Here is a 12,246-nt window from a genome sequence, read left to right on the forward strand (position 1 = left end):
CCTGCCACCGAATTCTGTTGTATACCATTGATGCAGTAAGGCCTTGTTTAGTTCCATTTTTTTTTGCAAAATATACACCATAACACTCTCCTTTGTATTTAACAAATATTGTCTAATCATGGACTAACTAGGCTCAAAAGATTTGTCTCGTAAATTACAGACAAACTATGTACTCCCTCCGTCCACGAAAGAGTCAATTTCTAAAGTTGTCCTAAGTCAAACTTTTTAAACTTTGACCAAATTTCTAGAAAAAAATGCTAAGATTTATAGTATCAAATTAGTATTATTAGATTCATCATAGAATATATTTTCATATAATGTGTATTTTATATTATAGATGTTGTTACTCTTTTCTATAAAGTTAGTCAAACTTTAAAAAGTTTGACTGGCACGGATCCTAGGAATTGATTCTTTCGGAGACGGAGGGAGTAATTACTTATTTTTTATGCATGTGCCGCAAGATTCGATGTGGCGAAGAATCTGAAAAAATTTGCAAAATTTTGAGAACTAAACAAGGCCTAAATGGAGATTGAGGAAAGGCAAGTCTGGTAAGCATACTAGGACCATGCCCGTGCGTTGCTACATGTGTTAAAATGCAAATCATCCTTCATACTCTCTCCATGCAAAATTATTCACTTTTTGATCTTTGACCACTCCTCGTATTAAAAATTATATAAACATAGTCAAATTTAAGTCATTTCTGAAGAACTTTTATTAATACACCAAGCCACGATAAAAGAAGTGATATTTTGAAAGTTTTAAATAAGACAAGTGGCTAAATTTAGTGTCAAAAAAGTCAAACATCTTATAATTTGAGATTGATCGAGTATTTTGCAGTTATCATATGAAAAAAAAAATGTCTTGTGTGCATTATGGTATTCATTCGAGGCATAGGCAACTAAAAGAAAATGGTCAAACATCTTGTAAGCCTAACTTGCAATTCACTTTAGCTAAGCGTCAAAAAATTACAGGGAGGCATAAGGTGGTTGGCTTCACCATCCTAGTGGTAGACGGGTCCTAGTGACTTTTTTTAGAAGTACAGAAGAGATTAAGGCCTGCCACTAGAAGAAAGGCAAGTCCAGGTAAATATAAGGGTCCTATAATCACCAAGCAAAGAGAGTAGCAAATAATGACAGCGTAAAACCCTATTAACATTACAAGTTTACAACAGTTGCCGCAGTCTAGTAAATGGAGATTGAGGTAACTTACCAGACTTGCCTTTCTCCAAACCGAATGCATGGGTTTTACAGTAAACATTCAGTTCCTGCAGGTTTCAGCAAATATTCATGCATTCCAAATGAGGTTTCCTTGGACCTTCTGTCAGACTTCTCTTGTCCAGCAGTTGTACTGATCAGTTTGATCTTAGCAAAAAGCGAGAAGGATAATACACACAGAACAGAAAAGAAATCAAGATAGCCAACTTTTCTTCGGAAACATCATGTTTTACAAGACAGGGCAAAGGTAACATGATTAAACAAAAGACAAAAAAAAGAGTAGAGAGAGAACTCAGGGAGCAGCACAAAATGCCTAAATCATACAACCAGGTGATCTATACCACAAAACATCATGCCCACTGTGTACAATACATATATTAGTGGCTTTACTGTTCCACATTTCATACAATAATGGTGGAAACGGAACATATAGATAAAGAGCCGAAAACACCTTCAGTATATCCACTTGGCAAGTTCTTACTATTTATCTAGATTAACGTATTCTTCAACTGAGAAAACTAGAAATAGGAAAAAATCTCAGCATGCACTGGCTGGATTCCAGCAGAATCACATTTGCTCAGAATTATCTGAACATTGGGTGAAGCTCTTCTGAAAGGCAGTTGTTTTGTCTCCACAAAAGGGGATAGATCCACATGATCATTTCCAACCCTGTCCATGAGATTCCCCTTAGGAGCAACCAATAGCAGTTTCTTTAGACCAGTGGCCTTCCTCAACAAAAAACTTACTAGACGCAACTCAAAGTAGTGGCCCTTGAATTTCATCATCCTTACAAACATAAGGTTACCAAAGTCATACTCTGGTTCATCTTCCTCAAAATAATCTTCCTCTGGCACATCTTCTCCCAGAATATCTTCCTCATACACATCCTCATAGTAGGGTCTTTCCTTCAGCATATATTCTTGTACCAGTTCTTCCTGCAATAACTCATCCTCTGTCACATCTTCCTCCGAAAGCTCTTCCTCTGGTTCATCACTCTCTGTATCTTCTTCCTCCGAAAGCTCTTTGTCCGGTTCATCATCCTCTGTAACATCTTCCTCGGAATGCCTTCCCTCTGAATCATCCTCCTCTGCCACCTCCAAGGAATTCCCTACAAAAGTATCACTACTGCTTGATGGGAGCTGCAGGTAGATGTAGTGTTAGCATTCAGGAACACCAGAGAAATAAGAATGTAGTGTTAGCATTCAGGAACACCAGTGAAATGCACTAGAAACTGACCTGCACAAAGAGCCTCTCCAGCTTTGGACACCGGCAGGTCTGGAGGAACATATAGATATGAGCGAGATTGGAGCTTTTCATTTCAAACATCAGCAGCTGCAGCTCTTTCAAGCTCGGCAATTTCCTCAGCCTAGTCAAACAAGTAGCTGATCCGAAACGAGCCAACGCATAAATTCTCTGCAGGAATAGTTTACAAAGTTATTTAGCAGACTAGAATAAACTAGATGAAATGAAAAACAATCTAGATGAACAGCATAAGAACAAAACAAACTACAGGCATCACAGTGGACCGACCCGGAGGGCAATGCTGCAGATGGTGAGGACCGTGAGGTTGGCGAGGTTGGGAAGCGCTTGGATCCAGTGCTTGAGAGGATATCTTACGCATGGCCCCCGTAGGCAGATGTAAAGGTCGTCAAGCTGCGCGGTGGCCGCGATCTCGTAGATGGGGAGAAGGGCACTGCTGAGGCGGAAGGAGCGGAGGCCGGAGGCCAAGCCGGCGTAGAGGTGGGTGACGCGGTTGCACTCGGCGACGGTGAGGCTCCTGAGGCGCCCCTGCGGCGACGTGGCGTAGATTTCATCGAGGAACTTGCAGGCGCGCAGGTCGAGGGTGCGGAGGCGAGGGCACGCCGGGAGAAGCTGGTTGATGTCCACCGAGCGGGCGGAGTGGATCTGGACGACCTCGAGGGCGGCGTACGCGTCGGAGCGGAGGGAGTAATCGAACGTGACGTAGCCGACGTGGAGGAGGGAGAGGCGCGCGAGGCGGGGGCAGGCCGGCGGGAAGCGGAGCATGGAGCCCGTGCTCATGAAGTGGTCGGCGATGTCGAGGTTGAGGTCCTCGGCGTCGCAGGCAGCGGCGTATTCGAGGCAGCGGCTGATGTCCTCGTCGCGGAAGTAGCGGTGGGGGAGGCGGCGGCGGCGGTACTCGCCGAAGTGGAAGGTGAGGGAGAAGCGGTCGAGGTGGCGGTGCCCGCGGCAGTGGAGCGAGCCGAGGAGCCGGTCCGGGTCGTCGACCCCGGAGCGGAGGTGGAGGTCGAGCGAGGACGGCGCGGGCCAGCGGCGCGCCCAGAGCCCGCGCCACCGCGTGGAGAGCGCGCCCGTGCGGATGGCGGACTTGAGCGGGAGCAGGGACAGAATGCGCAGCTGCAGGTCCTCCGGCAGCGCCAGGATGGGGTCCCCCTCATCGGCCGCCACCGCCGCTGCTTCCTCAGTGACCCGCCGCTTCTTCGCGGCCGACGCGCCGAGCTGCGGCGCCATCGCGGAGCTACTCGCCGCCGGATTCCTCCCGCGCCGCCGCTCACCGGCCCTCCCAGGCTCCCACTCCTCGCTCACGAAACCGCCATGCTTCTGCAACGGGCTGGACTCACCGAGAGGTTCTTCTGGCGCATCGTACTAGGCCCGGCCCACCGTAGAGTTAGAGGTATTCTTTATTATTATTATTATTTTGCCAATTTCTTTTAACAGAATACAGAATACCAACCAGCTCGAAGCACCATGTAATGTTTGTAAGAACTTTGTAGCTAGAATAGCACGACTTACAATTTAAAACCTATGGAGTATGTTAACATGTTCACCGTTAATAACATGTCTGAAGGCAAACAAGAAACCATCTCAGGCACATTCGGAGCCTTTTTAAGGACTGAGGATTCAGGAACAAGAGAGTGAATCAGGTCCCCAGTTTATTTCTTAAAAAGAAAAATCTGGAAATGCAACCAATTAATATGACAAGTGAGCAAAATCCTAACCACAATTCAAGATGCAAATCTCGGGCGGCAATCCTTCTGAAGCCATGCCAAATCATATTAATTCATGCTCAACAGAATTATAATCTGGAGAACAGTGGAACATAACATAACCTGATAACATAAAACCAAGCACCAGCGACCGTTTAGTTTAGCTGCTGTAGCAACAACAGCATTAACCCAATTATCATATGAACCATCAACAATACTTTTTTTTTCTTTTTGAGGGCAATCAACACAATTTTTTGACATTGCCTTGTAGAATAATACACCGGATGACCATAATGCAACCGATCTTGACAGTCTCTCATCAACTGCTGCTGTTATCTCTTACAGCAAAGCATCCTGAAGATATCCACACTTTAACGCATATCAATAAAAAAAGGTGGTAAAATTTATACTGAGGATATCCAAACTTTAGTGCATAACACAAACAAATGCGTAGTTTATTTAGCCCTCTCTGATAACAAATGGGCCACTGAAAATCTGATCATACCAGAACCGTGAAGCTAATGCACTGCTAAAACATAGAATGTCAGAAAGGTTGTATGTAATCTGATAGTCATCTCATCAGGTATACAAAAATACAATGTCAGATAGGTCCCAATAACCATATAGGATGGTCACTGCATTGGTTGGCCATTTCTAAAGTAATTAAACATTGCATAGCCTACCAGTAAACACGGCATGGTGACAAACAATTATAGACCAAATATGTATCATGTAAAGTTACTGCAGCCTTTCCTAGAACAACAATGCTGCCTCTTGGATTTCCTTCAGTATATGACTACGAAGAATCTTCAATATGTGGGCGTGCCTATTCCAGAAAAAAGAACAAAACTGGATCTTTGGTGATCATGCACCTCAGACAACCTTTGGAGATGAAACCAGCCTTTGGCTCTCCTCATCCAACTCGACAGCATCATCATCACCTCTTCCTTGCTTAGCTGCTGCCTCTCGCTGTGCTGAAGAATTGCCTTTTGTTGCAACTGATTGCTGATAGAGCACTCCACCAGCAAGAGTGAAGAGTAAGCAAACCAAACCGAACGTGCTTGCGTGCTTGTCCCAGATCATCACATTTATTGCAACCGTGAGGAACTTGTTGACCACACCTGTCACTGTGAATGCTGTGGCAGAGATTGCTTTCCTTGCAGCAAAACCAAAGAAGCTGATGAGCAGACCAAAGACACAGGACAGTGCAACGGCCACAAAGGAATCAAGCTCAAACCAACTCTGTCCCCTTGACTCAATGGCTCTGAATACCGACAAGTGCTCCCCTGTCAGAAACCCAAACACTGGTGCCATTAGCAGCGAAAGAAGATTGTTGTAGAGCACAAAGCCCCAGGTGGTGAGCCCCAAGTTGGTGACCATGTGCTTGATGTACACCATCTCAGTAGTTATGGTGATCAGGTAAGCGAGCGCCCACGAGTACGCAGTGAGGGTAAATGCCGAATCTGTCATCACATAGCCAACCGCGCCTCCCAAAATGATCACAAGGGACAGGAACGTGAGCTTGGAAGGGCACGGCTGCTTCCTGAACGTGGTGTCGGCGATAGCCACCAGGAGAGGAGTCAGGGACCTGAACACGATGAAGGTGTCGACGTTGGCGTGCTTGAGAAGGTGGGTGTTGGTGAAGATGGCAAGGTAGAAGACTGCCGCGGCCGGCGCAAACTTCTTGGCGGTCTTGAGGTTGAAGGCGTCGTGGCAGAGGAAACCGAGCTTCCCGAGCACCCACACCCCAACCACCGAGGTCAGGTACTGCAGGGCGGTCAGGAGCCCAGGGTAACTGAACTTGGTGATGGCGTACTTGTTGATGATTGCCAGCAAGCTTGAGCACAGCGCGTACCCGACCACGAGGCTGCTCGTGGCGTACGCCTGCTTCGCCATGAATCAGGCCCCTTTGACCTGAAAACTCACATGGAAAAATCAGAAGCCGGATCCCAGTAATCAATTGTCAGCTGACACTAGACTAGGTTCATCCACGGATGAGGCGGCATCAAGCAACCAGGGATCAATCAGACGGTGTTAAATGACACTGGATTCATCCACGAACTAGATGGCATTGACCAGGCTGCTCCTGGAAGAACACAAAACGGGCCTATTTGGATTCTAGACAGCCATGATTCAGGGACGGAAGGCGGACCCAGTAGAAGCTAATTTTTTTTTTCAGAAAAATCAAGTCAGCAGGCAAGTATAGACTTGTGATTAGATCAGATCCGACTTCCGAGTACAGATAGCCAAATAGCTTAAGTTAAAGTTAGGGTTCGGGTGCTCGGTTTCGCACAGGAGGAGAGGAAGATGAAGGGCGCGAATACCTGTGGGCGCTCGTCGCCGACGCTGGACCCGACAAAGACCACGGCACCTGCCGTAGGCGGCGGCGGTCGCGCAGTTGGCGCGCTCTGGGGGTGAGGACGGGAGAGCACCTGGTGGCTGTATTCAGTCAGTCGCTTGACATTTTTGGGCCAAGAGGAACGAGAACCCAAAGCAGCAGCAGATTAGCGGGTAGCGGGTGACGTCAGCATGTTTGAGAAGTTTATTAAATAAATAAATGAAAACAAATCTGAGTGTACTCCCTCTCTCTCCTGAAAAGGTAACATTCTTATAAATATTTAAACTCTGATAATATATATTAGACGTTGAATATATTTTCAAAATAAGTTTATTTAGTGATACAAATGGTGTTAATATTTTAAAAAACTAGCTAGCGATTCTTTTATGAGATAGAGGGAATACTCCCTCCATATAGGATTTAGAAGATCGTTTTGGATAAGGATTAGGTCAAACATTGAAAATATAAATTATCAATAATTTTTAAATTGTTGAGTTTACAAATATAAAATTATATGAATAGATTTGTCTTAAAAAATATTTTCACAAATTATACATATATTATTTTTCTAAATATTTTTATAAAAACAAGTTTAGAGATTGTGGTCTTGTTTAGATGCAAAAAGTTTTTGAATTTTGACACTGTAGCATTTTCGTTTTTATTTGACAAACATTGTCCAATTATGGAGTAACTAGGCTTAAAAGATTCGTCTTGTGATTTATAGGTAAACTGTGCAATTAGTTAATTTTTTTATCTATATTTAATACTTCATGCATGTGCCGTAAGATTCGATGTGACGAAGAATCTTTAAAGTTTTGGTTTTTTGGTTATATCTAAACAAGGCCTGTGTCGCTAGCTATCCTAAATAGTAACTTCTAAATTCTAATGGAGTAGCTTACAATACAATCTTTAAAACAAGACCTCTCGTAAGTATTTGAATATTTTATTTTGTAGACATACAATTTTTCTCGTAAAAAAGAAAACATTTACGAGACAAATCTGGGAGACAAATCTAGTTCTTATGGCCACTTTTTTTCCGCAGTCGACTCTTCCGAGCAGCTTCTCTGTTCTGCGCGAGCCTTACCTGAGGCAAATCATTTCAGGTTTACATTCTGACCATTTTATTTCTCTTGCAAAAATAAATCAACAAACGTACGAATGGAGAATTAAGACTTAAAGGAATGACAGCTATCTATCAGAAGCTCTTTAAAACTGCCAATCCTTTAGTTGCTTCTGAAGCTGCACTACATCAGGTGGATGAGCCTACTGTATGGGGCATTCAGAGGTAAAGCAAAAGCGGCAGCAGGTTGAAAATAATAATTGGGCTTTCACCTTGAGTCACAGAAATCAGAAGAACGAGGGGAGGAATCTCCAGCTTGAACATGAAGGGTTCTTAACAATACAGCTTGAGTGTCAATCAATTCAAAAATTTCTTAAACAAGATGAAAAACGATCCAAGGATCATCCACTGTCATCAAGGAACAATACGTCGCCCCAACGCCCATGAAAATATCTTTCTGTTAGATTCAGACAGGACATGAGGTGGCCTGTTGAATTTGGGTAATACAGATTACTGTACCTATATGTGCCCATGGTCATAGCACATGGATGGCATCATTTTACCTTCAGTGAACAGAATTCTCATTTGTTTCAATAATGTACCATGTATTATAATGTGGTGGAAACAATATGAAAGAATAGAAACTAACATGAACACTTACATTCTGACTTTGATGATACCACTGAAGTCTCCTTCTGCATAACACCTCTCTATGTTCCTCTCCTCAAGCAAGCAAGCAGCTGCAGCTCCCAGCAAAATCTTCTGTTCTCAGTCTCCAGGCAAGCAAGCAAGCAGCTGCAGTCCTCATAAATGATCTAGTAAGTATAAAATTCAGATGTATGATAGCCAATACTAGTATTAATACTAGTAAGTCTGTTTTGCAGTTATTTTACAGATCTTATTGTACTAGTCTAAAATTCTAAATGGTACTGTAGCATATAGGCACTGCTGTCAGATTTTAGCACATCTATACTATTGTTTATCCATATATAAACACTCAAGGATAACATGCCACTGATATTAACTATCGAGTTTGAGCTATAAAACTGAATTTTACATCATTTCCACTGCTCCACCAGTTTCTTTCACAACCAGAAGACACACTAATTAGTAAGCAGCTAAGTGTGCAATCACCAATGCTATATAATCACTAATCAGTAAGCAGCCAAGTATACAAACAAAAAAGGGCAGAAGGAAGAAACAAACTAAATTGCGCACAGAGTACAGTATAGTTTCACTAATTACCACTTCATCCAGAATTCCACACTTCAAAGGCTGTTAACTGTTATTAGCCATTAATAGACGAACGCAGTTTCTTTGCCCTCAAGGGCACATACTTTCGCAATATGGACCGCAGAATTTGCACTAAGATTCGTGTCCAGGAGGAGAGTGTTCATCTCTCAAACGAATAACCAAAGTGCAGTACGGGTGGGTTTATCTCTCTCTCATATAACAAGCTCAAGCATGCTTCAGCTCTCCTGGGCCTTCTTCCTCAGTTCCTCCTAGGTGCCAACGTCAGCTTCTTCTGTTCGGTTCGGTGGGTCCCATGGGCCAGTACCTCCATCACCCGATCGATGCCTGTCAATGAACAGCTGGCATATTCAGCAACCGACTTTGCCTTCTTGTTTGTTGGAAATGAAATACAAATACCCCGCCCGCCCGGCCTCGCTCGGCTCGGCGCCCAAAGCAAAACTAACCGTCGCAACCAATAACAACCTGCTCTCGTCTCCTCTCTCTCTCTCTCTCTCTCTCCGGCCGGTCTCCGCTCGCCGCCATCGGAGCAGCACCACCGTCCTCCGAGAAAACCCACCCTCGCCACCGTCCGCCTCCCGTCACCAGAGAGTCAGAGGCGATGGAGTTCTTCCACGACCGGACACACGTCCGCCTGCGGAGCCGCGCGGACGCCAGCTTGTACCTCCACGCCGACGAGGACGGGTGGCGAGTGTCGCTGAGCCCTCACCGCGCGTCGCTGAACACGGCGTGGGCGGTGCACCTCCTACGGGACCCGGACACGGGCGCCAACTACGTCCTCCTCCACAGCGCCGCCTACGGCCGGTACCTCGGAGTCAGGATGGACTACGACGACGCGCCGCAGGAAGGCCACCCCGTCGGCGTCGTCCGCGTGGTCCAGTGCGTGTACAACACGCCGCTGCAGCCCGGCATCATGTGGGAGGTGCTCGGCGCGGCGGACGGGGGTGGGGGCGTGTTGCTGCGCCAACCAGTCAATCAAGAACCAAACGAGCAACTCGCGTTGCATTACACTGTTGAGGTGATCCCCCCCAGACCTGCGCCGCCACAGCTTCCGGATCAAACTCCGGTGAGTTTGCGGTTCCGCTGCTTGGAAGTTCCAACTCCTTGTGTGTTACTAGTATCTTGCATTCCTAATTCCTAGTTCCTAGTTTCCTGCCAGTAACTAAAAAAACGAGTCATATGTTCCAGAAATTAATTCTGATTCTCAGCTATTGCTATGTGCTAACAAACAATGTCTGCTGATTGAGTTGTTGAATGCTGTTCCTGTTCTTGTTATCACCGTTGGTCTGGAGCTAACTAATTCTCAAGTCTGAACATTGCGACAGTCCGACAGTCATGTATTCATATTTCCCAGCTTTGTTTTGCTAATCGTTAGTGTGTTCTATTGCGACATGCAGAACGGTGTCGCGCCAGTGCTGCTGAGACGGATGATACGCTACATCCGGGCAGACAACTCCGGCATCTTTATCTTGGCCAGACGGGGAACGCTCCAGTTCGATGGAAGGTCCTTGCATTTCCTGATAGGCGAACTGGCGAACGAACTCGATGATAACTTCAACAATATCACGCTGTGCGCGAGGGCCGGCTTCCTTGGGCGAGTCACACCTCTAGTTGTCGATCTTCCTCTCAGCGAGGAAACCATGGACATTGTTGTCTTGACCACCGGGTCAGCAGGTGAGGAGAGCTTTGCAGAAGTGGAGTCATGCTTTAATTGATGTTGCTAGACTACTAGAGTAATATTCTACTGTATCTGTTGAATGCCTTTCATCATCAGCCAAACGAATTCTGAGTTGGCATAGTTTCAGTGTGCCATGTTTGATACTAGATCTGTACATAGTGTTTGTCTAATGACCAAACGGTGTCACCTAAGTGATTGTTAGTTTGTTAGAACATTAAAAACATGCTCACTACATGGCCTGAAAACCATTGATCAAACCAGAACTGCAAGTGACTACAACAATTCATAATAGCGCTATTAAACTGGCTTAAGGGTCATAAACAAATTCTTTAATCACCTGAGCACTGTTTAAGAGAAACAAACAGATCACTGCTCCATTTCAGACAAACATATTACCACAAACAGTTCATAACAGCATGATGGGAAAATTGCCTCAATGTTCTGTTCTTGTTACCTAACGTTTTGGCTCTGAACTGTGCATTCAGAACATTTAGTTGTGAAACTTTGTTTGAATGCCTTGGCTGATCTTGTTATAAATATTCAACTGTTTCAACACTTGCAAAACTGCAATATGTTGCCTTATGTGTAAATGTATCACTGATTTTACTTGTTCCCTTCAAATTCAGCGGCAATGGAATTGCAGCACCCAGATATTGATGCAGCGTAGCAGAATGTGGGAGCAAGCAGACTGCTGACAATAGCATTGGGATGAGAATAGGCCGCACTTCTCAGGAACAAACTTGTTTTTTTGGTTTGATGTGTTGTGCTGACTTCAGGAGGTTTGAATTGTGTATCAAGATTCAGAACTTACAATGTGTGAGTGTTATGTGGAAATAATGCTTGAACAGTGCATAAACTCAAATCGACTCATTACAGTGCATAAACTCTGTGGTAGTAATACGTTTTAGTTCGATGATGATTCCTCCAGTTGGTGGCAGCCTGAACTTGTTTGTTTCGGGAGCCGTTTTGATCAAGGAGACATCCACCTTTTTCTTTTAAGGTTCAACCAGGGGGGGGGGGGATCCCCACCTGATTTTATTTGTATTTCATTGCAGTTTGACTTGGCAGCCTAGATTTGTGTAGTTTTAGTAGTGGTGAGAATGTACATCCAGGTTTACAGAGCTGTTTGTATAGCTTCGTGAAACGAATTACACCAAAGATCAGCGATCGGTTTCTGCCTCCTGGGCAGCCTCGCCTTCCACTGCCTGGCTTCAGATGGGCAGTCAATCAGTAACTGCCTTAGAGAGGACAATTCGTTTCTGAAAACAGCACCATTTCTTCTCTTCCAGAGCTGCCACCAGCATAAAGCGACAAGCTTGCTATGCTGCTGCTGCGGCACTGTACCAACTTTGATTGTACAAAGGATGTCGTATGCAGAAACAGAAGTTGGAGGGATAGGTACGCCTAGGAATGCGCAAAATTCAGCAGCCTTTGTGCAGTGGAACAAGAGGTGCTCCGTTGTCTCCTACATTGAGCCACAGATTATGCATGATGAGTTGTCCACGCTGTGCTTCTTGAAAAGGTTTGCACGGCACTGAATTCGTTGTTTTCTGACAAGCCACATGAACAATTGAACCCTTGGAGGCGAAGCATTGTTCCAGATGAAATCTGAAGCCGGGTCTGATTGCTGTCTTCTCATATTCAGAAGCTCATAGATTGTGGAAGTGTCGAGCTTACCTCGGTGGCTTCATCCAGCACTATTTGTTGAAGGATCAGCTGTAGTTGGCCAAGTTCAGCAA

The 12,246-nt window shown here is 45.0% G+C and overlaps 3 protein-coding genes across 3 annotated transcripts; 1 reads left to right on the forward strand and 2 right to left on the reverse strand.

Annotated features, from left to right (window-relative positions):
- Positions 1,399–3,987, reverse strand: LOC8060586. Its single transcript, XM_002445744.2, has 3 exons — positions 2,745–3,987; positions 2,451–2,627; positions 1,399–2,353 (listed from the first exon to the last, which is right to left on the reverse strand). The coding sequence occupies exons 1-3, from the start codon at positions 3,702–3,704 to the stop codon at positions 1,733–1,735; spliced, it is 1,758 nt and encodes a 585-aa protein (XP_002445789.1). The 5' UTR covers positions 3,705–3,987; the 3' UTR covers positions 1,399–1,732.
- On the reverse strand, positions 4,615–6,648 carry LOC8060587 (GDP-fucose transporter 1). Its single transcript, XM_002445745.2, has 2 exons — positions 6,505–6,648; positions 4,615–6,094 (listed from the first exon to the last, which is right to left on the reverse strand). Exon 2 carries the CDS (start codon positions 6,074–6,076, stop codon positions 5,054–5,056), a length of 1,023 nt encoding a protein of 340 aa, XP_002445790.1. The 5' UTR covers positions 6,077–6,094; positions 6,505–6,648; the 3' UTR covers positions 4,615–5,053.
- On the forward strand, positions 9,614–11,373 carry LOC8060588. The gene is made up of 3 exons (XM_002444628.2): positions 9,614–9,895; positions 10,227–10,503; positions 11,134–11,373. The coding sequence occupies exons 1-3, from the start codon at positions 9,650–9,652 to the stop codon at positions 11,172–11,174; spliced, it is 564 nt and encodes a 187-aa protein (XP_002444673.2). The 5' UTR covers positions 9,614–9,649; the 3' UTR covers positions 11,175–11,373.

This window comes from Sorghum bicolor, chromosome 7 (assembly GCF_000003195.3).
Source record: "Sorghum bicolor cultivar BTx623 chromosome 7, Sorghum_bicolor_NCBIv3, whole genome shotgun sequence".
Classification (NCBI taxonomy): Eukaryota; Viridiplantae; Streptophyta; class Magnoliopsida; order Poales; family Poaceae; genus Sorghum; species Sorghum bicolor.